Source organism: Lepidothrix coronata, unplaced genomic scaffold, assembly GCF_001604755.1.
Source record: "Lepidothrix coronata isolate B3197 unplaced genomic scaffold, Lepidothrix_coronata-1.0 Scaffold9, whole genome shotgun sequence".
NCBI lineage: Eukaryota > Metazoa > Chordata > Aves > Passeriformes > Pipridae > Lepidothrix > Lepidothrix coronata.
Genome location: NW_016690189.1, coordinates 879,555 through 901,482, shown reverse-complemented (window position 1 = coordinate 901,482; position 21,928 = coordinate 879,555). Strand labels below are relative to the sequence as shown.

General features: G+C 44.6%; 1 protein-coding gene across 1 annotated transcript; it reads left to right on the top strand.

The window, feature by feature from the left end:
* The first annotated feature begins 12,590 nt into the window (after window positions 1–12,590).
* CSRP2 (cysteine and glycine rich protein 2) lies at window positions 12,591–21,400 on the top strand. The gene is made up of 6 exons (XM_017804399.1): window positions 12,591–12,657; window positions 16,333–16,451; window positions 18,405–18,573; window positions 19,565–19,697; window positions 20,368–20,461; window positions 21,081–21,400. The coding sequence occupies exons 2-6, from the start codon at window positions 16,340–16,342 to the stop codon at window positions 21,155–21,157; spliced, it is 585 nt and encodes a 194-aa protein (XP_017659888.1). The 5' UTR covers window positions 12,591–12,657; window positions 16,333–16,339; the 3' UTR covers window positions 21,158–21,400.
* The last annotated feature ends 528 nt before the right edge of the window (window positions 21,401–21,928 follow it).

Sequence of the window (21,928 nt, the reverse complement as noted above, 5' to 3'; positions counted from 1 at the left end):
AGTCTCAGCTGGGATCAGCCCACAGACCTGGGACTGGCACAGACGCTCAGACCCCTTTGGGTGCTCTTACAGGGAGTAGTCCCTGGGTGATGAACTAAAGCAGCTCTTGGCATAAGGAAGCTCAGGGTGGATAATCCATCATCCCAACAGTGTAAGCTCTCCCCTTCCTTCTGCATCCACAAGTGGCAGTCTCGCTCTCACAGGGCAGCTTGGAGCCTGGCAAGGGGACTGCTGGCATACTTTCTGCCTGGAAAGAGAACTAAATCCACGTTTCCCAGACTCTTGTTAAGGGCTCTAATTGCAAGGTTATCGCACACAATAGCACCACAAGTTGCCTTCAGGGAAGCTGGCAATGGTATTTCTGCAAGAACAATCCTGCCTGTGTACTAAGTACGGCAATGGCTGTTAAGCAGGAACATTATGCTTAGGATCCCAGCTGGTCTTGGGTATCCTCCACACCCTGAGGTATGTGTGCCAGAGCTGGGGCAGCTCTGGGTCTGCATAAACATATATATCCAGTAACCTTAAAATCAGGAACTGAGGAAGCTTTGCAGTCAGGTAAAAACACACTTTTCCTTTAACTGTCCAAGTCCTCTACGGGATTTGACTCCAAGTTGTACAATGTACAATGAGGTAACACTTATATGTGGAAAAAAACATGATTCAACTTCTTCAGGTACTATTATATAATATAAAAATCATATCTGACATCTAGTGAACGTCAGCAACAGTAACGGCTGCTGGTTTTAGACAAATTCAGGAGTGCTGACACTGCTATCTATGTACAAACACAGTATTGTACAATATCTGCATGTGTCCCCCTCCCACCAACCTGAAATTAAGCCTTCTGGGAAGACATCCAAGAAAGGGTACACCTAATACTCAGGCCTCTTGTCTCCTTTGACAAAACCCCATAGACTGGAGTAGATTTAAGAAGAACAGAAAATCTTAAACAAAACAAAGAAAACCATTTTTAAGAGCTACAGTGAGTGCCAGAAAGCTAAACAACAGCTTTATCTACTCCTAAAATAACAAATTGGTCCAGTGCCATGAGTCGTCTAGCGGTTCTAGAAAGCATATCATTTAATGCCAACAATAACAGACACCTTCAGTCAAATATGACCCTTTTACAGAAATTTACCATATATGACTAATTCAGACAGACAGTAGTAAATCAGAAATCTGTTCCTCATCTATACAAGAAATTATTTATAACATAGTGAAATTCTAACATTAGAGTGGTATATTGCACAATAATGGTCTTTTATATATATTTATTTTTCCAACATTTCTTCCCTGAAGTATAGTTGAACAAGGGAGAAAAGAATCAAACTATAAAATACTACGTAAATTCAACTGCAAACATGCTGCTAAGACAAACTAAAACAATACTGAAACTTCACATGAGTTATTCAAAAAGGTCAGGGCAATAGGTGTGAAAAGACATAAAGCATGTTGTCCTCCCAGTCCACATAAAAGTAATATGTTTGCATGTAGATACATATATGTGTGCACATGTGTCTGTCCCCATGTGTGCGTTCTGTACCAACTTGTGGAATGCTCAAGCAAGGAGGAGTAAAATAAGCAGACAAAGGCTTTGGGGTGGAAGGTGCAGAAAGACTACCAGGCAAAGGGGGAAATAAAGGATTAAGCAACATGGTATGTCTTGCATTTTCCATACAATCAGGGCAGGAGGAGCAGAGAGACAACGAAAGCAAAATGAGTATCAGAAAATGTTTGCATAAGTTAGTGAGTAACCCCTGGAAACTATTTCCATACAAATTACCAAGGTGATTAGCATAGAAAACACTAAGAAAAGATTGCATTCACACAGATTTGATTTTCATACAAAGTTACAGTAGCTAAAACAACTCCAAGAATCACTGATTTTTTCTCATTTAAAAAGGACTTGTCTGGTTGTACAAGTCTGAAGCAACAAGAGCACTGCCCTGATGGCAGCCAAGCTGTCAATGGTCTCCACTTGCAGGATCAGGCAACCTATTGTTTCCTCAATTATGTAAGTTTATTTCAAACAAAAACGCCCCAGTGATGTGCTGACACCCCACAAACATCCAGACAAGTGCAGGATCTCCGTCCCCAGTGGTGAAAGCCATACTGAGCTGGTACAGGCTTGAGCACGTATAGTCTGATCCTGAGCTACCACCACAGTGAACAAAACACAGGCAAACAGGATAGAAAATATCTGGCTGAGTGCCCTGCCAGCCCTGTACTTATTGTTGGGCTGTGAACCGGTGGGCTGGAAGCAAGGAAAGAAACTGATAGGAATCCCATACACCTCCAAGGTGTCCAGGTGCTCTACAGTTTATAGGATTTGGTGTAAAATGACCAAAAACTCATTTAGTGTCTAACCAACCTGCTTTTAATCTTTCCAAACAACAGCTGTACTCCTGAAGCACACCAGCACTTAGGTGTGGTTCAGGGGTACACCAAATGGGTAAGAGCAACCCGGATGAGGTGAGAGACGAGGCAATTTATGCATAAGAAGTCTTCTGCTGTGTGCCCTGAATTGGGCAAGTCCTCCGCGCAAGGAAAACAGCCACAGGCTGCTGGAAACTACCAGCGTTTGTTATACCAAATGTGTAATTGGCAGCAAGAGTCTCATTCAATAGTTAAGTGAACTGATTTTCCTATTGGTCACAAGAATCCAAATGCACCACGGGCAATGGAATTGTCCCATTCCCTTCTCTGAGTTTTAAAGACCATCGCCAAGTCTTTCGGAAGTATCATCATACAGTAAAAACTGTGCTAACCAACAAAGCAGTTTTATTTGACTTTGCATCTTTTGCAAAAATAAAAATCCTCTTCTGTTTGTCATAAAATAAGTGCTTTTTAGGAGAGCTAATTACTTTTGATTTCTGTTAACCTTTTTGCTGGGAACACATCATGTAACTGAAAACAGTATCTGGCTGCATGACAACAATTACATTTAAATAAATCAAAACAAATTTTAGTTGTGGATTTTAGGCCAACGTAATTATTCTTAGGACATTAAAAGTCAGGTTTGGAAGAATCAGTACAATGCCAAGAGGCCTTTAAAAGGCCAGTTCTCACCAAACAACCACAGGCTAGCAAGAAAAGTCTTTTATTTCAGTTGTAAAGCAAACACAAAGGTTAGATTTTGGAATGCAAAATGAATATGAAGACTTTTAATGCTGCAATACCTGCTGAAATTTTTCCATGCTTGTTACACTTTTGCTCCCTTGCTGTTTCTGCAGGGTTTGGCCTCAGTTGTGCTTAAAATTTGCTGTTGGAGAAACTGAAGTTGTGGTTCACTTCAAGAATAAGACTGAAACCATGTATGGTGGAGAGAGACAGACAGCAGGTTGCTTGCTAAATGACCAGCACCACAACAGTAATGCCTAGCATTTCATCTTCAGACTGGTATGTTGTTGACCTTTAATTAGTGACCTTTAATTATAGTTGCAACCAGTTGTTCTGGCGATATGGCTCTCTAGTTAAAACTTATTGCCCCTGTTCAGCTCCCACAATGCTGGCTGCTGTTATTCTCACTTTAGAGGGGGATAAGACTGCCAAGGAGAAAGAGTGAAAAATGATCCAGGCCTCAGTGAAATTCATGGGCCTCTTTTAGTTACCATGGCAGGGGGCTTGGAACTAGGTGAGCTTAAAGTTCCCTTCCAATCCAAACCATTTTATGATTCTATGATTAGTAGGTTCTTGATTTGGCCTCAGCCTTGGCTAGACAAGGGCATCATCTACTCTTAGGAGGGCTTTGCAGCCCAACAACACCATCAGAGCCCTACCAGCACAATAGCCAGAAGCCAGAGCTGCTCTAGCACAGCCTACACCAGCCACAGGTAGAGAGAAATGCCAAAAAATCTTTTGCTGTTCCTCCCACTCTGGACCATGTCACTGAGGCTGTTATATGCACACAAAGCATACTATTACACTGCAGAGCACAACATTCATGGGGTTTCAATTGACAGCGGAAAATTTTAGGTGATTTACACTGGACTGGTGGTGTGTAGTTGCACTGAGAAAATGATAGAGAATAAATAATAATATGTGTAACTAAGGACCAAAAATGACACAGATATCACTATCATAGAATAGTTTGAGTTGGAATAGACTTTCAAAGGTCATCTACATCCCCTGCAATGAGTAGGGACATCTTCCACTACACCAGGTTGGTCAGAGCCCCATCAAATCTGCCCTTGAACACCTCCAGGGATGGGGCATCCACAACTCTGGGCAACCTGTTCCAGTCCCTCATCACCCTCACAGTCAAGAAGTTCTTCCTAATATCTAATCTAAACCCATCCAGCTCTCTCAGCCTGTTTTCACGGAGGATATACTCCAGGCCTCTGATCACTGTTGTGGCCCTCCTCTGGACCCATTCCAACAGGTATATTGACATATACAGAGAGAGAGAGAGAGAGAGAGAGAGAGAGAGAGAGAGAGAGAGAGCTATATACATTTCTGACTTAAAATTCAGTGTCTGAAAAAATGCACTAATTATTTTGAGTTGGGAGAATAAGCCTTTTGGTGGTAAAGAAAGACTACCATTAAATCCTAACATTTCAATTAATGCATTCTTTATTAAACCTTTTGAACATATGGACTGCTGCAGGAAAAAAGATTTTAGGACAAAAAAATAAAATCTAACGGTACAAGAAGTACCACAACTTGTAAGGAATACAGAAAATACACATATTTCTGCATCTCATAGCCAGTTTGGAGTTAATAAACTTATAAAATTTAAAATCATTTTTTAACCTAATTCTAAAACCTCTTTCTCATGGTGATGACTGTCTCCCTAGCTCAGTCTTCAGTCTGAAACAGCAGTTCTTTCTTCTCCTCCAGAGACCTTTTCCACTAGGACCTTTCATATTATCTTCCTACTTATCATAGAATCAGTTGGGTTGGAAGGGACCTCTGAGGTCATCAAGTCCAACCCTTGATCCACTACCACTGTGGTTGATAGACCATGGCACTAAGTGCCACATCCAGTCTTATCTTAAAAAGACATCTCTGTTCAAGTCTCTCTTAATACCACTCGTTTCCCCCATTTAACCTTTTTACTCTCTTTGCTTCCTATGCTCACTGTGAGCTTCACACTTACATCTACAAAACAACCTCCAAACCCTTTTTTTTTTTAATCCTTTTTTAATCCCTTCCTTTTATGCAATAGATCTCAACCACCTCCCCTTCAATCTCTGTTAGTATGGTTTCTCACATTTTAACTTTTGGGTTAAGCAGGCTGTGTTCTCAACCTCCATACAACCTCTTTCAAGGTGTAATGTGTCTGTTAGTTAGCTGTATGGAAAAATCTAGCTTTCAAGCAAGACTAGATATGAAATAATTTTTAAAGTTTGTGCAGATAGCTATCTCATCTGTACTAGAAAAAATTTGCTGTTGCCTAACATCTAGATCTGCTTTGATCACAAAGCAGAATCAATAAGAAGCACAACAGCCTCATTTCACTGCCTTGCTTAATGAAGTGTAAAAAACAAACTGACAGCACAACAAAGAGAAAAGGATAATTGATTTTTAAATGTATTCCAAAAGTGACATTTGTAATCCAATTAAGGAAAAAATTGGAAATTGTTTGGACTTTTTCCTGACCATAGAATTCCACTGTTGTTGATGCTCCGTCTTCCTTTCTGAGTGGTAAAATTTCTGTAGGTGTTGCAGTTCGAGCGGTTTCTGGGGGGTCACTGCCGGCCGCTCTGTGAAGGTTTTCAGGGCTGGAATCACCCCCCTGCCGCCCATCCCTCGTAGCAGGGACAGGCGGTGAAGGTACTTAAGCCAGGAGACAGAGACCACGCAGGGAATCCAGCAGCGAAGAAGAGCCTTTATTCAAATATCCCGCAACTTATAAGGGCTGCTGGGCCAAAGAGGGGATTGGCCATTTGGCTAGCCAATGCAAGGAGACAATATAATAACTATGGCAACACAGAAACCAATGGTAGACAAGTGAGTTAACAACTTCCAAACCTCGGCATGTAGGAATCCTTTCAGCTCTTGCACTGCTTTTTTACACCCATATTTCTCGGCAAAAGAGATTTGTGTTTTACAGACGCTGGTCTATCTTAGCAGGATGGTGTGTGGCTGTTACAGACCACGTGCTACCTGATGATGGTTGTCATAATCTGAATGCAGCATTAACAATAATGACTAAGCCAAGCACTGAAAACTGACCGTTGGTGCCATGCAGACAAAGTTCTGACACCCTGTAGCCTCCTAGTGCTTCCGTATTTGTGCCAAGAAAAAGCGCTCATTGCCAAGATTGTGTGATGTGCAAGAGCTGGCCAATGTGCTCTTCTTAAGCACAGTTGTTTTCACTCGCTGTGTGTGGAAGGGGGTCATAAATTTCTATCCAAAGAAACCACAGAAAAACAGAGTGCCTCACAATGATTTGTTGGTGATGATGCAGCATCGCCTCTAGGTATGATTTTTGCGCAGTTAGTTTTAACTGGGAACCATCGAGCACCCTGATTAATGCTGTGGGTAATAAGAGGGACAAAGTCTGGGCAGGAATGGGAGTAGGAAAGAGCACTGGGGCGAAAGGACAAAGTGCTGGTTGATGGATATCTCTGCTGATGTTGGAAAGCAGCATCCCAGATGAGCAGTTTCTGCTGGGCAGCTCACATCAGGTGCTCATTGTGCACTACAATGGCCCTTATGTTAATACAATCACAAACACATCTCCAAGTACCCTTGCATATAATCAGCATTTTGGTGGTACTGTTATTATCTAGTTTTACTGGTTCAAATAATTCAAATAATTATTTAGTGATAGAGGTAATTAAAACACTGCAACCAGTGATGATAATTGGATTAATTAATAGCCAGCATTATCTAATTCAACTCATGAGGTATTCTTTCCTCTTCAGATGGCACTGAGGTGAGCAGTTCAGCTTCAAAATGCAGATATGAGGTATAACTGTTGTGTCACACAGATGCTGCCATGGATCCTGCACACCAGGGATATGTCAGAGACAGAAACAGGTCCATCCAGAGCTAATGGAAACTTGCTTTGGTAGCAGGAGCTAATGCTGCCTCACGTGTAGCTGGTATCCACTGGAGAAAGACACTAGAAGTGCTGCTTCTGGTTCACTGCAGTGGCTCAGACTGACAACTGCTATGCACCAAACCAGGAGGTCTGTAGGCTGGGAATCTTGGGCACAGGTCTCGCTTGGCAAGATGCCAGCACCCAAAATACCCTTGCTTTTTGGACAGAGACTGCTGCAGATGTTTCGTTTTCAGGTAAAGGAAACAGAGGGGGGCTGTAGCCTATGGCTGGCTCCTGTTCCTGCTACAACATCCAGTCTTAGAAGCACCACTTAGCTGGTGACCAGGGTTACCTATTACCCTTGAACAGGCTGTTAATGAAGCACAATCACGTTTATGGAGAGTCCTGTCTTTCTCCCACCAGGACACTCAATGTGAGATGAGTTATACCTACCCTTTCCTTTTCTACTGCTGGAAAAAACAGGCTTAACTGTAGGCTCACACACTCCCAAATAACACGTGATTATCACTGGCATTACAGTCAGTTGCAAAGTAGCAGTCTGATGCTCATGTTTTGTTTATGAGAACAAAATCCCACCAAGCCCCTCTGCAGACAGTCACGGTAATTAAAGCATTGCTGGCTGCAAGGCAACATGCTAAAAGTTACCAGCCCAACTACACTCAATAGCTTATTCTCCTTCAGGCTGGGTAGGTTTTCTGCCAGATTTTTTAATCTCTCTCCCTCGATCTGATGTTCCTAGTCTGAGAAAGGTGAAGCATCATTGCATCTTAGCATTTTCTGGTGTCAGAGGGAGGGATGCCAAAGACACAATGGTTTCCAGCAAGCATCAGCACGTTGCTGGGTTTACTGCTGACCATCCTCTAGCTGTTTCTGTGGAGTCTGAAATGCTTTTCCTTTGATGTAAGGATGCCATGAACTTCACGCAATGGCAACACAATACAGCTTGGAAGCAATCCACCCTCTTCTTTCTCACAACAGTTAGCAGGGAGCTCTGGCACAAGACTGCTAGTGGCTCTGATGAAGGTTGTTTGCAGGTGTTGTAACATCCTGACATGATTTGCCTTTGAGCTTCCTCTTCTTATCAGGACAAGTAGCTACATGCAGAGGTGCTGATGTGGTGGAGAAGAGTTTAGAGTCCTAACTATTACTGGGAAAGGGGACAATGAGAAAAAATATCACATGAACTCTTTTTTTTTAGCCCAAGCACTGCTTTTTGACATTATGTATTTGGCAAGATTGCCATCTGCTATCTGGGTAACTCCCTCAGCAGCCTGATGGAGCTGGGAAGCTTTGCAAAAACAGCAGAGTCAAACCATTTCACCTTGTGATCCCCTCTGCGCCTGCTATCTAATACTAAACACATTTCCTTGCCCTCCTCAAAATCAGTAACAGTATTATTGGAAAAAGCTGTGTGGGTCCTCAAATTTTGTCCCGCACCAATGATACCCTGTCAGTCAGCAACAGAACTTGTACATGGTTGAGCTTACTGAAGCTCTTGCCTGCAGGTTTTTCCATGGCACAACACAAAGGATAATCTGGCCTTGTGAGCATATGGTGAATAAATCGAGCTTTATTAAAGAAATCAATACTTTCAGCCTAAGTTATCCCTCCTGCCAGCAAGGTGACATCATAACTAGTCCAGGTACTAGTGTTCTGCTGAGCTGGCATCTGAAATAGAGCTCGCATTTCACTAGCCTTTTCAGAAACCTCTATTCAAACCCCCAGAACTTCAATGTAGTAATTTCAAGTTTTGCTGTGGTTTTACAGTGCTGTCACCTGATAACTGCATCACCGGCACCCTACACTGTGCTTTACCTCACTAAATGTATTCAGGATTAGATGCAAACCATGCATTTCTTTCATTTAGATAAAATTCACATCAGGCTGAAGTGTTGCATGCAAAACCCTGGGAATGAATGGATCCATCCCCCTCGGGGACCAGGAACACATTGAGTCCCGAAAACTTTGCTGAGCTTGAGAGAAATCTGAGAGCCTGTGAGTTAAAATCCACTGCTCAGTCTTCTTAAAATCCCACTAGCACCCATACTTCCAACAGTGGGCAGCTCCACAGCTGCCTCCATTTCTGCTTGGAGACACTAAAGCAAAGTAAAATAATTTATAAATATGGCAAATAATAAAGAAATCCATAAGCTTAGAAAGCACAGTCTTCTCCTACCTAATGTCTTCTGGATCTGTACTTTGGACTTAAAGAGCTGACTAAAAAACAAAAATCACAGCTCTGGTAAATTCTAGAATTGTCTGCTGCATTTTCATTAATGTGTGCAAATTTCATATTTATAGTAGAATAAATGTATAGCACTCTTGAGATGCATGAATATTTAGATAAGGAAATTAGCTAAACAACATATTGCCTTCTAGGATAGGGCAAATCTGGGTAATGCTGGGCACAAATTAATTTTTCACTAGCTGATACTGCATATAAGTCACTTGAAAATCCCTTTTATTAGGGGCAAGTTAGAGGGATGGCCAGCGAGAAATTAACCAAGTACCCCAAGTACCATGGGGACTACTGCAAGGCGGTTTACCTTGCAGGCTGGCAAACAATAACCTCTAATGCTATTTCAAAACACTTCTCCTGACAGGAAAAATAGCTAAAATTATGCTCTTCCACAAACATAATTAAGGGAGGTCTATAAATTGTAGTAGCATTTGGATAAAACTAGATATGACAAAAACAGTGTCAAACTATGACTAGAACCCCTGCAAAGTAAAATCTAAACTAACTAGAGTAAACTTTCATAAAACAATAGCAAGGATTATCAGCAGAGCAAGCAGACTGACGGCCATAAGCAGACATGGGACTATGCCTACAAGATCAAACGAGGATAAGATAATCCCAGGTGAGTGGAAGGTATTTAGTGGCTGTAAAAGGCCTGAATAACTGATGTGTGACAAGTCTTTTGAAAATTAACTAGGTCAGACAAGCTGACAATTTACTCAGCTCTCCAAAACATGGAAAACAACTTTTGCATAAAATTATGGCATAGCTAAAACCTTGAAAATTTTGCTCTGAGATGATGAACATACTTTGGGTCAATTTTACAAGTGAAGGGAGAACTAGTTTTGTGTAGAGCCTCTGGGCTTTCCCATGGCCAAGGAAGCAGAAGAACAGAGAGGCAAACACCCTGGGTCACAGAGCTGCCAAATCAGCAGGGGAAATTAACGGGAGCTGCTAATACACTTGAACACTGTTTCTCAGAAATAAACTGTCTTAATTATACTTTGCGGAGCTCAGAATGGCAGAAGCCAGACAAAAAGCTGACAGGCTGCAGGAGCCTGGCTGCCTACAGGGATCTGGCACAGTGAGTGGTTAGGTGGGAGCTCCTCCCCAGACCAGTGAGAAGAAGCATCATCTGAGATTTTGGGCAAATAAGTCAGAAAGAGGAATTTATGGAAGGTGTCAGGCAGGAACACAAGGAAGGATAGGGTCAGGAGGATGACAAGGAGGGTGAAGTGGGTAGTGGGGCTGCTCGATGAATGACAGGGATTCTCAGGGTGCCAGGATGAAGGACTGCAGAACAGCAAGGAGGAATGCAGCAGGGTTGGATTCAGGCTTTATCTTACATAAATTCTGAACTATGCCCTCAGGAAAGACAGACAGAGAAGAAGAGATATGCTGATGAGACAGAATAAGTATGCTTATAAATAAAATAACTATGTATTTAGAGATATACACATGCATACTTATATTTATAAAATGTATTTATAGAAATAGTCCTTATCAATAAAGTATGTGATGAAAGTTTTCATCCTTGGTTTTGTTTTCATTCATTACTAGGTATTAGTCCCAAGTGTTGCAGTAATGTATTCCTTATTATTGTTCCTATAGTAATGTATTTAATGATATATTTATGTTTGAACCTCATAGTTACTCTGTTTCTGACAGACTAAGTACTAAACATGAGTAAAATAAATGTTGGATGTCAGATTGTCTTCTAGCTCAGTCAGCAGCGCCTCAACACTGAAGATCGTTTTATTTCATACCAGCACGGACCCTTAGTTGCAGTGAGAATTTCCTTTTTTTGTGTACAGTCAGTCCTCACTAGGACTGCAATGCTTCTCCCTTCCCTTTACGATCTCTGCTGTTAATTTTTTATAGTCTGTAGGAAATGCTGTCAAAAGGGAAAATCTAATAGCTTTGGAGGCTACCTGAGGAGACATGGTAAATAACAGCATCATCACATGCAGTTCCAGCAGAGCTGGGCGCAGGACAGGTTGGACGAGAGAGCATAGGCCTTTCATGCAATAAATGCGGTCAGCCTGCTATGACTCATACGCCTCTTACTTGTCTGACTGCAAGAGATCCTCTCCCTCCAATTCGAGAAACAACATTGCTAATACTTCTGCTTCTCATAGTGCTTGCTTCCCTCAAAACATAGACTAAAATTGTTGCTATGATGCTCGAGGTCAGACTCTTGGTCTTGCTTACAGCAAACACCACCACGTTCCACGGAAACCAGTACTGGCTTCACTTATGGAGCAGGGCTCCAGGATGCGCATAAATCATGCACAATCTGGTCATTCACGATTCATTGCAAATAGAAAAAGAAAATTATAAACAGGAAGGAAAAAATCTCAACAAGTTGCAGCTGTCAGCACACAGGCTGCAGCAGGCTGGAAGAACATTTTAAAAGAGGACAGCTAACCTTTTTCATTCCCAGGCTTGGTATGGAGGTAATGTGTGGCCTCACAGCACAGGCAGTTTGGCCCCATATATCAGTCACTGGACAAGGCAGGTTTCATTCCATGCAGCTGCCTGCACCAACAGCCCCACAGCATAGATTTCGCACCCAACCTGCTGTCAGCCCATCTCACTGTACCATGCTTGCACTGGAGGGGTTTTTTGTGAGGTGCTGAGGAGGCCACTCCTGTTGCTGAAACAGAACAACCTGGCACTCCTACAGGCAATGAGCAGATGATTTGGTATTGGGTTAATAGAGGGGTTAAACCTGCATCTCCCTCTAGACACAGGGAGCATAATCCTGAACCGATCCAGTCAGCACACAACAGCCCTGGGAAATTGGGAGATGGGGACGCTTTTAAAAAGCAGCTCAAGCTCGGCATTGTTTTCTCCAGCAGGAGTTGGCTGGTGTGGACAGCGTTAATTGCTGTCCTTCTGTGAAAACTGTTTAAGGCCCATCCTAATGAGTCCCCGCTGGAGCAGTGGCTCAGCGGGAGCTGCAGTGCCGACTCCCTGAAGGCTCCCACGGCCCGGACAGCGGCTCCCGCCCCAACCCGCTCCTCACGTCCAGGTAAAGCTCTTTCCGAGCCCTAGCACGCCTTCGCTGTGCTCCGGAGAAACACGGTCACGGTGCCTGCAAGAAGTTTAAAACGTAAATCAAAATCCTAAAAATGGAAAAAAAACATGGGCTGGGGTCCTGCAGTCCGAGGCTGCAGCTTGGAAGTCCCCGGGGTGGCCATGGCAGGGGCGAACCCTTGTACCCCCTCGCTCTCGGATACCCCGGCGGTGTGGGCGAGAGCGGGGCCGCCCCGCGGGGCCGGGGCTGGGCCGGGAGCGGGCGGCGGGGCTGGGCCGGGGCCCGCAAGGCTCCGCCCCGGCTCTTTAAGCCGCCGCGGGGCCGCGCTGGGCTGAGACGTGCCGAGTCGAGCCGAGCCTTGCGGTGAGTGCGGGGCTGGCAGCGGGAGGGCGGGGGGTGCAGGGGCTGGGCCAGACCAGACCCTCTCCCGGGGCAGGGCCGGGGGTGGTGAGCACCACAACGGGACCCGGCGCCGGCGGGAGGGGAAGCGGCGGGCGGGGGGCGATCCTCACCCCGTCCGTGCTGCTCGGCTTGTTGTAATGATCGAGCTGCCACGCACAGGGCTTCGCCAGCTGGCCGCCGAAAAAGCCGTCCAGGATAATTGAATAGCCTGGAATTTCTCAATATCTGTCTTGGGATGGCTTAGGCCCCTTGTGTTTAGAGCTGCTGCTAACAAACGGGTTGGAAAGGACCTGGCGGCTGCCGTGGCTTGCCCGAATAACGTGCTCCCCTCTTGGCTGGGTTCAAGCAGCTGCCAACAAAGCTGCAACCGACAGTCAGAATTGTTGGTGCTAGTACTGAGGTCACCTGGATGTTTAATGACTGCTCTTGAGCTCCCCAGAGGCCTGCCTGAACTAGCCAAAAAGTCTTCAGGGAGCAGGGAAGGCTTAGGGCAGCACATGAGGTCTGAATCTGCTACCTGTGGAGCTCTGGAAGGAGATCAGGGCAGTGTGAGGCTGTGGTGCTGAGAGAGTGGCTTGTGGGCAGGGGGACAGGCTTGTGCACTGTCCTGTAGCAGAGCTTCTTCAAGTCACCAGCCCTGTTCCCCTAAGGTGCCTCCTGGGCACTGCTGCCGTAAGGGCAGCTCTTGCTGTTGGGTGATTGAGAAAATATTGCCATTCTTCCCATGCAAGCTGTCATGGGAACATCAAGGGGAGGCTAAATGGAAATACTTCCTGTGGAAGACAGTACGGTCACCTTGAAGTAATTACTTCAGTTCCTTTTTGTTTTTCATTTAATGAATTCTCAGAGTCCTTATCAGACAATTTGAGTCAGCTAAAGGTTGCTGGATCACCTAATATTTTGTCTCCCTTGGGAAGAAAGGGTGGAGCTGCACCCTGTGTTGCCCAATATTACATGGGAAATCTGGGGAAAAGCTGAAAACCTGATTCAGGTCCTTGGCTCTAGTGTGCATGAAAATTATTGTTTACTAACAAAATGGTTAAAATTATTTAGGCTCATGTAAATACACAAAAGAACATGAGTGGGGATGGTGAGAGGAAAAGACAGAAGTACTTCTTGTACCAAACGCTATTTACATTTTGGAAAGAATACAGAGTGAAAAGGAATCTCTTCTCCATTTTTCTATTTTTCCAGTCCATGCATTCCTTTTCCAAAGCTTTGTGCAGCCTATATTCGCTTTAACCAAGGACGCTCTTTGCCGTGATTAATGTCAGCTGCTGTGCAGTAGCACAGCCAAGCACTTGAATAAAAGAAATGGAATCTTAATTTTTAGACTCTACAGTCGTGCCAAGAATGACAAAAGCAAAGTGGGAAATGTCATAAAACTAATTTTATGAGCTCGGTCAGGGTATTAGTGCTAAACCATGGAGCAGTAATGATGCTAATCCTGTGGAAGTATTAAACAAAGGGCTATCTCAGTAATTGGTGTCAGTGTGCAAATAGCACTGCTCAGCCACTCTGAGGAAGTTTCCTAAGCTATTGCTTAGGAATGTACCTAAGATGCCCCAATTTAGGTTAATAAACTAATCTTATTTTGCCACATGCCATGAATGGCTGGCTGCTTGTCTTGGACAAAGGTCTTGTAGCAGCTGACTGGCAGCATGTCTTGGGAACCACACAACCTACCATGCATCCCTAAAACTGCTGAACTGCTGGTCATGCTGCTTGGACAGGAGGCTTGTTTTACCAAGCCATATGGGTCACGTAATTCAGCCAAAACTGCTGCTCCCAGTTGTTATTTATGAGTCTGCTCTGCCTTGCCTGAGGAGCACAAGGTGCCTCGCTCTGCACTGAGGCCTGTCCCACACATTGCTTCAAGATCTCCTTTCTTTAAGGGGCTTTTCTCACCAAAGTGCTCCTGTCTGGATCCCTGTGGTGGAGCTTCCAGTTCCTCTTTGTCGGCCAGTAGGATGACTGGAGATTGGTAGTCCTCTGCTTCTGGCTCAGAGGGATGAGTGGCAAAGCTGATAAAGGCAGCAGACTGTGGGCATTGTGTGTGGATGCTGTTGTGTGTATCTTCTCCCTGTCTGGCCAGCATAGGAGAGCTTCTAGAGGTGAGTTTTCCAGAGAAATGTCAGAAGCTCCCAACAAATTCCTTCCCTCCCTCCCTTCCTGATAGTTGACCTGTACTGCAGTGCTGCTGTGGGGAGTCTGCAGGGAGGGAATGGTGGTGCTGGTGGGGTAGGGTGGCAGTGGGCAAACCCATGGTCCTCTTCCAGAAACCTTCTCTGAAACGAGGATCAGTAAGGAGCAGTGAGAGTGATGAGTCCTAAGCAGCTCCGCTGGGTTAAGCTCGCTGAATCGGTAACCCTGTCTCTGGCTGCTGTTGGCCTCTGTGCTTGCGAGAGGTGGTCCTTTGGTGGTGAGCTGCAGGAGAGCAAACCAGCATTACCCAGCAGTCACAAGTTAAGGGCAGTTCAGGGACGACTAGGAGATAAGTGTTCAACAAACACTGCAGTGTTATCTCATGGTGGTGGCGGGAGGAGGAAAACCCCAGAAAAGCCAAAGGTGGCAGGCAGTGCTTGGCTTTGGTACTTTAACCTGGGATGGTTAATGGGAGGAGCAGGAGGAGCTCCCAGTCAAGCTGAGTGGGAGCGGCTGGTGGTGGTGTCAGGAGTGCAGGGGAGCTGGGGAGGGGGCAGCTCAGCTTGAGATGGGACAGTCACTGCTTCTGGCTTTATGTAGGAGACTGTCGGTTTGCACAATGGGTGAGGTGCCTGTCCCTGCACACTAGCCATCTGAGCGTCCATTCCAAGTAACATGTAATGTGTGAGAGGGAGTTTTACTTCCTTTTAAAGCAGCTGTGGCTCCTTGAGCAGTTTGGTTTGGTTTATATACCTGTCTGGTAAAGGTACAGTTCATGTAATAGCAGTGAGTCCCTGGGAAATAATCTCCCTTAAACTTCTTTGAAGTGCAGGTGTGATCTCAAAGGAGTTCAGAATGTTCCTGCAGCCCTGATAAGTGGTTTTCTGGTGAGGTGAACTTTGGCTTGTACCACATCCCAAATGACAGGCCCTGCAATAAAACTAAATGCTATTGTTGGCACAATTGGTTTGCTTCTATCAGATGAGAGGCCCAGCATTAATGAAGCATAGAAACTGAAATTACATCTGTCTAGGGGGCATTCGTTCAAGGTACAGTAAAGCCCTTGTGCATGGAACTGTAATTTGGGCATATCCAATTTATGCAACTTTAAAAATCCGCAGGCAGGGACAGAGGACATGTCTCGTGAAGACTGTGTCTCGGTTTTTCTTGCTGTTCAGCAGCAGCAGTCTCTGTTCCCCTTGCCAGTTCATCTGCTCTTACAAATAGCCGTAGAGAGCCCATCTAAGCCTTTAAGTCTGGTCTGGGATCTGAAGAGCGGGGAAGTTGAGTTGATCCAAAAACTTCTCATGCAGTGGAAGGTCACATTTTTAAACAGTTGGTGAAATCTCAGGGTTGTGCTCTGATACATTAACTTTGCAGATCTGGTTTAAAGGAGCCTGTTACACCAACAGTCCTGGGGCCAGGGTGGTGGAGGACACTGTATTTAACAAATCTCTCCCCTTCTCCCTTCCTTCCTGGCTGGGCACACAGAACCACCATGCCGAACTGGGGAGGTGGCAACAAATGTGGTGCCTGTGGCCGCACTGTCTACCATGCTGAGGAGGTGCAGTGTGATGGGAGGAGCTTCCACCGGTGCTGCTTCCTCTGCAGTAAGTATTCCCCTCCAAAATCTCTGCTGGCATAGCTGGGGGGATCACAGCAGCAGGGTGCTGGTCCACAGGAGATATCCCAGGCTCAGCTGGCACCCATGATGGGGATGGCAGTGGCCAGAGATGCCTTTGTTTATCACATGTTGGGCTTAATTCCTGCTTCCTCACATGCTTCCTGGGCCTGGCTTCCCAAAGGGAGAGCGCGTCTCCTGGAGAGGTATTATCCTACCTATCCAGTGTGTAAGGAGTGGGATGTACCTCTCGGAGCACATCATGATTTTTCTCTTCCATTTGCACTCTTGCCAGCCTTTTTTCTCAAGAGTCTGAGGGTTCTTTAGGTTGGAAACTTAGCTTAAGTGTTGCTCATGCAGAGGAAAAAGCCCAGTGGCAGAGCTCCGTTTGCACTGATCTGAGCTCATCTGGGCTTCTCCTGGTGGTCTTGGGGCTGGCAGTAGCTGAAGGAACAGTTATCAAACTGCTGCCCTGGTGTCCTGCACAGACCAGGACACCAGCATGCTTGAGCACAGCTGAGTTGTTGATGCTTTAGCTCAGCCAAAAGCCTAAATTTTCTTGGCACAGGAGCCTGTGGTTTATTTCAGATGAAAGGAGTCCAAAGCATTATTTTCCAGTCCAACCAACAAGCCTAGCGAGGCATTGAAAACTGCTTTCTCTGCTGAAAAGACCTCTGCTTAGATGAAGGGAACAAAGGGTCCCTGTGAATCAGAGGCTCCTACTTTGCAAACAGACAGCCTGTCTGTCTGAATCAGAATTTTACCTTGCTGCGAACATGGAGTAGTGTTTTGCCCCACTTGCTGGTGATTAATACATATGGGCAGAGCTTGGGTTTAGGTCTCTTCATCTAAGCTGCAGTTACAACTGGCCCCCTCAAGGAAGTTTACTGTTAGTCTGCTGCCCAATGTTAGCACGCTGTGCTGGCACTGAGAGCCTCAGCACACCTATGCTCCTTTCCCTTAGCTCTACTGTGGTCACAAAAAACAAAGATTAGATGTCTTGGCTGCCTCATTTTCAGCCTTTTATGGGAGTTACTATTAAAAGAAACCTGGAACTTACAGTCAAACAATGGCTCTACTGTGTCTGAATATATGCTTTTCCTTAGTGCAAAGTTCTGTTGGGGTTAAAGTCTGTAGACTTAACAAACATGCATTCGTTGATTTATTTATTGGATATTTTTGTCTTATAAAAAGAACCTTGGAGCTAATGAATGCCATAAGCAAAGGTCAGCCAGTGTTTTGAAGACACTAAAGTTCTTTTTAAACAAAAAATTCATAAGGCCATTTCTTTTTTTTCTTCTCAAATTCTTTATCACGGGCATAATGCTGTTGCAGATGGAAAGAGCATGCAGTTGGCATACAAAAGGAGGTTTAAGAAGGAAATAGTTCTCCCTTCTACTGTAACCTTGAGTAGAGTGCTTGCATTGTGCCGAAGGACAATGTAGGAATGCCAGAAAAGCACAGCCCCTCTGGTGACAGCTGTGAACCAGCCCCAGCTCAGTCCAGAAGCAGAACTGAGGCGGATGAGGGTGGGGGAACCTTGAAGGTTTGTTTTTTTTCCCCAGCCCCACCCTGGCAAAAAGGGCAGGACAGGGGTTCTTCTGTACTGATAGGCTTTTGCTTCATGCTGTATGGCATCTGTCAAGGGAAACTGCTGACTGCCCTCTCTGGATTTCTGAGCAGCCTCATTCATCAAACCACAGCAAGTTTCCAGGCTTTAAATGTCATGGTCATGAAGAGGTGGGAAGGAATACAGCCTTTTACAGAGCTAAGCATAATTCATGAATTCAAACGGCAACTTGCTCCCACTAATCTCTGGTGGTCCCAATGAGAAGAATTGTGGACAGGGAAACCCATAACATCACTTCTCACTTGATTTTTGGCTTACTATGTGTGATGATGGAAACTGCCTTAAGGCAGTTTAACTCTTTTTTTCCTCCAGTGGTCTGCCGGAAAAACTTGGACAGCACAACTGTAGCGATTCATGATGCCGAAGTTTACTGCAAATCTTGCTATGGGAAAAAGTATGGTCCAAAAGGTTATGGATATGGTCAAGGAGCAGGAACACTGAACATGGATAGGGGAGAGCGACTAGGCATCAAGCCTGAGAGGTGAGTGAACTGAGTTCAGAGGCGCCCTTGTCCTTTAGTACTGTTTTCAGAGGAGTCTTTCAAGATGGATTTTGTTTACTTCATGTTGTTTGGAATTGGAATGCTGCAAAATACGCCAGTCTAGCTCAATGCAGGGCATTTAACCTGTGCTACACAAAGCTCCCACTGGTGACTATGTGAGTAGGAACAGTACAAGCAGGAGTTAGTGCAGGCAAGGATGCACTAATCCTATGCATGAGCTATAGGGGACTGGATTATGGAGCTGCTGATTGCTCTGCATGAGCCCACAGAGGTGACTCCCAGTGTCGAGGCACTCTCCTAAATAAGCTGGAAATGCGAATGTTCAGCATTGGACATGGATTTGGACAGCTGGGAATCTGGGGCTACAAGAAGAATGAATTTTTAACTGGCAAATGAAGAACCATTTGTGCTTAACGGTAGCCAAAGTCAAAAGGCCCATTAAATAGTAAACATTCCTAGTCTGATTAAGTTCTTGCTGTAAAGCAAAGCATGTGGAAAGAAGCTGAGGTATGCCTGACAACTTGCTTCATGCAAGTTCCCAAATTATTGCTTAGTGTTTATATGATGCATGCTCACCAGCCAGCTTCAGTGATCTGTTCAGGTTCCAGATTATGATCAGTAGGCAGAAATTTAACAGAATTATTTGTAGCTTACTATGTGAAAAATCCATGTCCTAATACAGAATTCAGCACTTCTAGATAAGTGAAAAGGGGAAGGTTCCTCAGAAAACTAGCCTTTACAGGAGCTTATTTTTATCCTCTGAAGCATGGCCGTTCTCTTTTTGTTGTTGTGGTTTTGGCTTTTCTTCCCACCAGGTGTAATTGGATAGCCTTGCTGCTAACTTACTCCTCCTGTTTTGCAAAAGTACTATAGCACATGTTGGATGCTGCAACACGTATTTGTGTTGCTAAAAAGAGCAAGAGGTCATTTAGTAAAACAGTAGAGACAACAAATGTCCTGTTTCTTTCAGCACACCTTCTCCTCACCGGCCCACTACAAATCCAAACCCTTCAAAGTTTGCTCAGAAGTTTGGAGGGGCAGAGAAATGCTCAAGGTGTGGTGATTCTGTTTATGCAGCAGAGAAAGTAATAGGAGCTGGAAAGGTAAGGAACTGCATGTGCTGTTTTGTACCTGCTGCATGGACTTTAAAGTGAACAAGGTGTGTTATGTGGGTCCCAGTAGGGAACCAACTGCAGGGCCGTTACCTTAAAATCACATTTCTTAGCATTGGAAACAGTCAAATCGATCAACTTCATGGAACAAAAAGTACTTGAAATGCAGGTTGATGAGTGATCACCTTAGATTTCAAAGGTGAAGATTCAATATCATCTCATGCCAGACTTGAAGCAGACTGCAGAAGCCCTCTCCCTCAGAAGAGGGAACAGTCCTGTGGGGTGTGCAGCTTGTGAAGGAGGCTGAGTGTTTCAGCAGAAAGGGAACGTTCTCTGAAAATACCATGTAAAACCATGTGTCAGGCTGCCAGCTGTCTGAGTCACTTGCTAGAGAGCCAAGATCTGCTCTGAATTGATCAGAGCAAGCCCAAACCTTTCAAAATGCTGCTCTGAGCAGGATGCTGTGTGGAATTTGAGGCTTTGGGCCACTCACAGAAATGCAGATGCTCTTGTCTGCTACTGGTGCACTTCAACTGGTTTTTATTGTACCAGTCATATAAAACCAACACTGATGCAGATATTTCCAGTTAATATGGGTTTTTTACCAATTCAGATATCACGTGTACTTATACTATCTTTCTGCTTTTTATTTTTTCCCTAGCCATGGCACAAAAACTGCTTCCGATGTGCCAAGTGTGGAAAAAGCCTAGAATCTACAACCCTAACTGAAAAAGAGGGAGAAATCTATTGTAAAGGTGAGGAAAGAAACAAAGGTCACTTGTTTATGGTTCAAGGTAATATGTTGCAGGGATGGATTGTTAGTTTAGTCCTGGTATAAGAAACCTTCAGGCTCATGTCAAGATGGAAGTGCTCTGTAAGTCATAGGAATAGAGATGAAAAATGAAATAAATATTACTGAAGCTGCTGATGCTGACATCTGCATCAAGCAAAACATCCCATACTGAGAGATGCAGCAGCTTATGCCCTGTGCCTGGGTCAGAGAGCAGATCAAAGAAGACAAACCAGCAAGCATCCTGCCATGCCTTCTTGCATGATATTGTGGATATAAACTTCATATGTGATATTAGATACTGTGGTTTGATGACAACAAATGCCTTAACAGATAACGAGCACAGAACCAATATGTGAGTTACCTTCACAGAGCAGGTTGGGAGCTACATGGACTGAACAGGCCTGGCTACTGAGTTCAGTCAGGGCAGTTAATGCAGTTTAACAAAATGTTTTTAAGTGTTGCATCCCATGGGGATGTTCTAGTGACTAGGGGGAAGCAGCTGAGGGCTTAGCCTAGACAGTGCTGTTCTTAATTAACGTGCCAGAGAAGACTCAGCTACTACATGTTTATCTTTCTTGCAGGTTGTTACGCAAAGAACTTTGGCCCCAAGGGATTTGGGTATGGCCAGGGAGCGGGTGCCCTTGTTCACGCCCAGTGAGGGGGCTAAAGACCCCTTACGGCTCTGCTGAGATCCTGCTAGAAGGAACAAGAGGGTTTCCTAACTGTTACTAACTACTGTGAAACAGATACTATTTACTGTAGTGCTTGGGTATAACATTCTGAAGATGATTTTAAAAAACCCCACAAACACTGCTTTTTTCCTTGCTTTGTGTATCACACTGTAACACTTATAATACTGAGTATCAATTCAATAAAGCTTTGCTTGTTGATATATCCTAAAGCGGAGTGTTGCTTGCTTTGTCAGCAATGAAGGTGAGGGGAGTGTTGCTGGGGCAGCTCAGGGGTGGAGATACGATGCTTACAGATTTGGTGCAGACCTTTGCTGACAGCTGGACATACAGAGCAGAGGTCGTGGTCTTCAGAGGTGAATGCCTGTCCTCCAGTATCACACCATTATATATGCACGTGCAAGGCAATGAGCTGCTCACTGCACAGTAGTAAATCTTAATCTACTGCTCTGTACAGTGACATAGCTCTGAAAGTGATAGATAGTGGGTAGCTGTGTGCCTAAACTGCTGCATGTCTCTGCAACAGTCTCTAGTAAATGAAAAACAAACCATTTGCACCATAATATTCTGTGGGGTTGCATGTGCTTCAGTATTGAGGTGCTGTTATGCACATAATACTCCACCAAGACAGCTACAGATTAATACCATCCCTCCTCAGCAGCTGGCCAAGCTCTGGACTATCATATCCAACTTGGGTCTAAGAGCAACTTTTGACCTTTTCTTGGTAGTACTAGGACTCC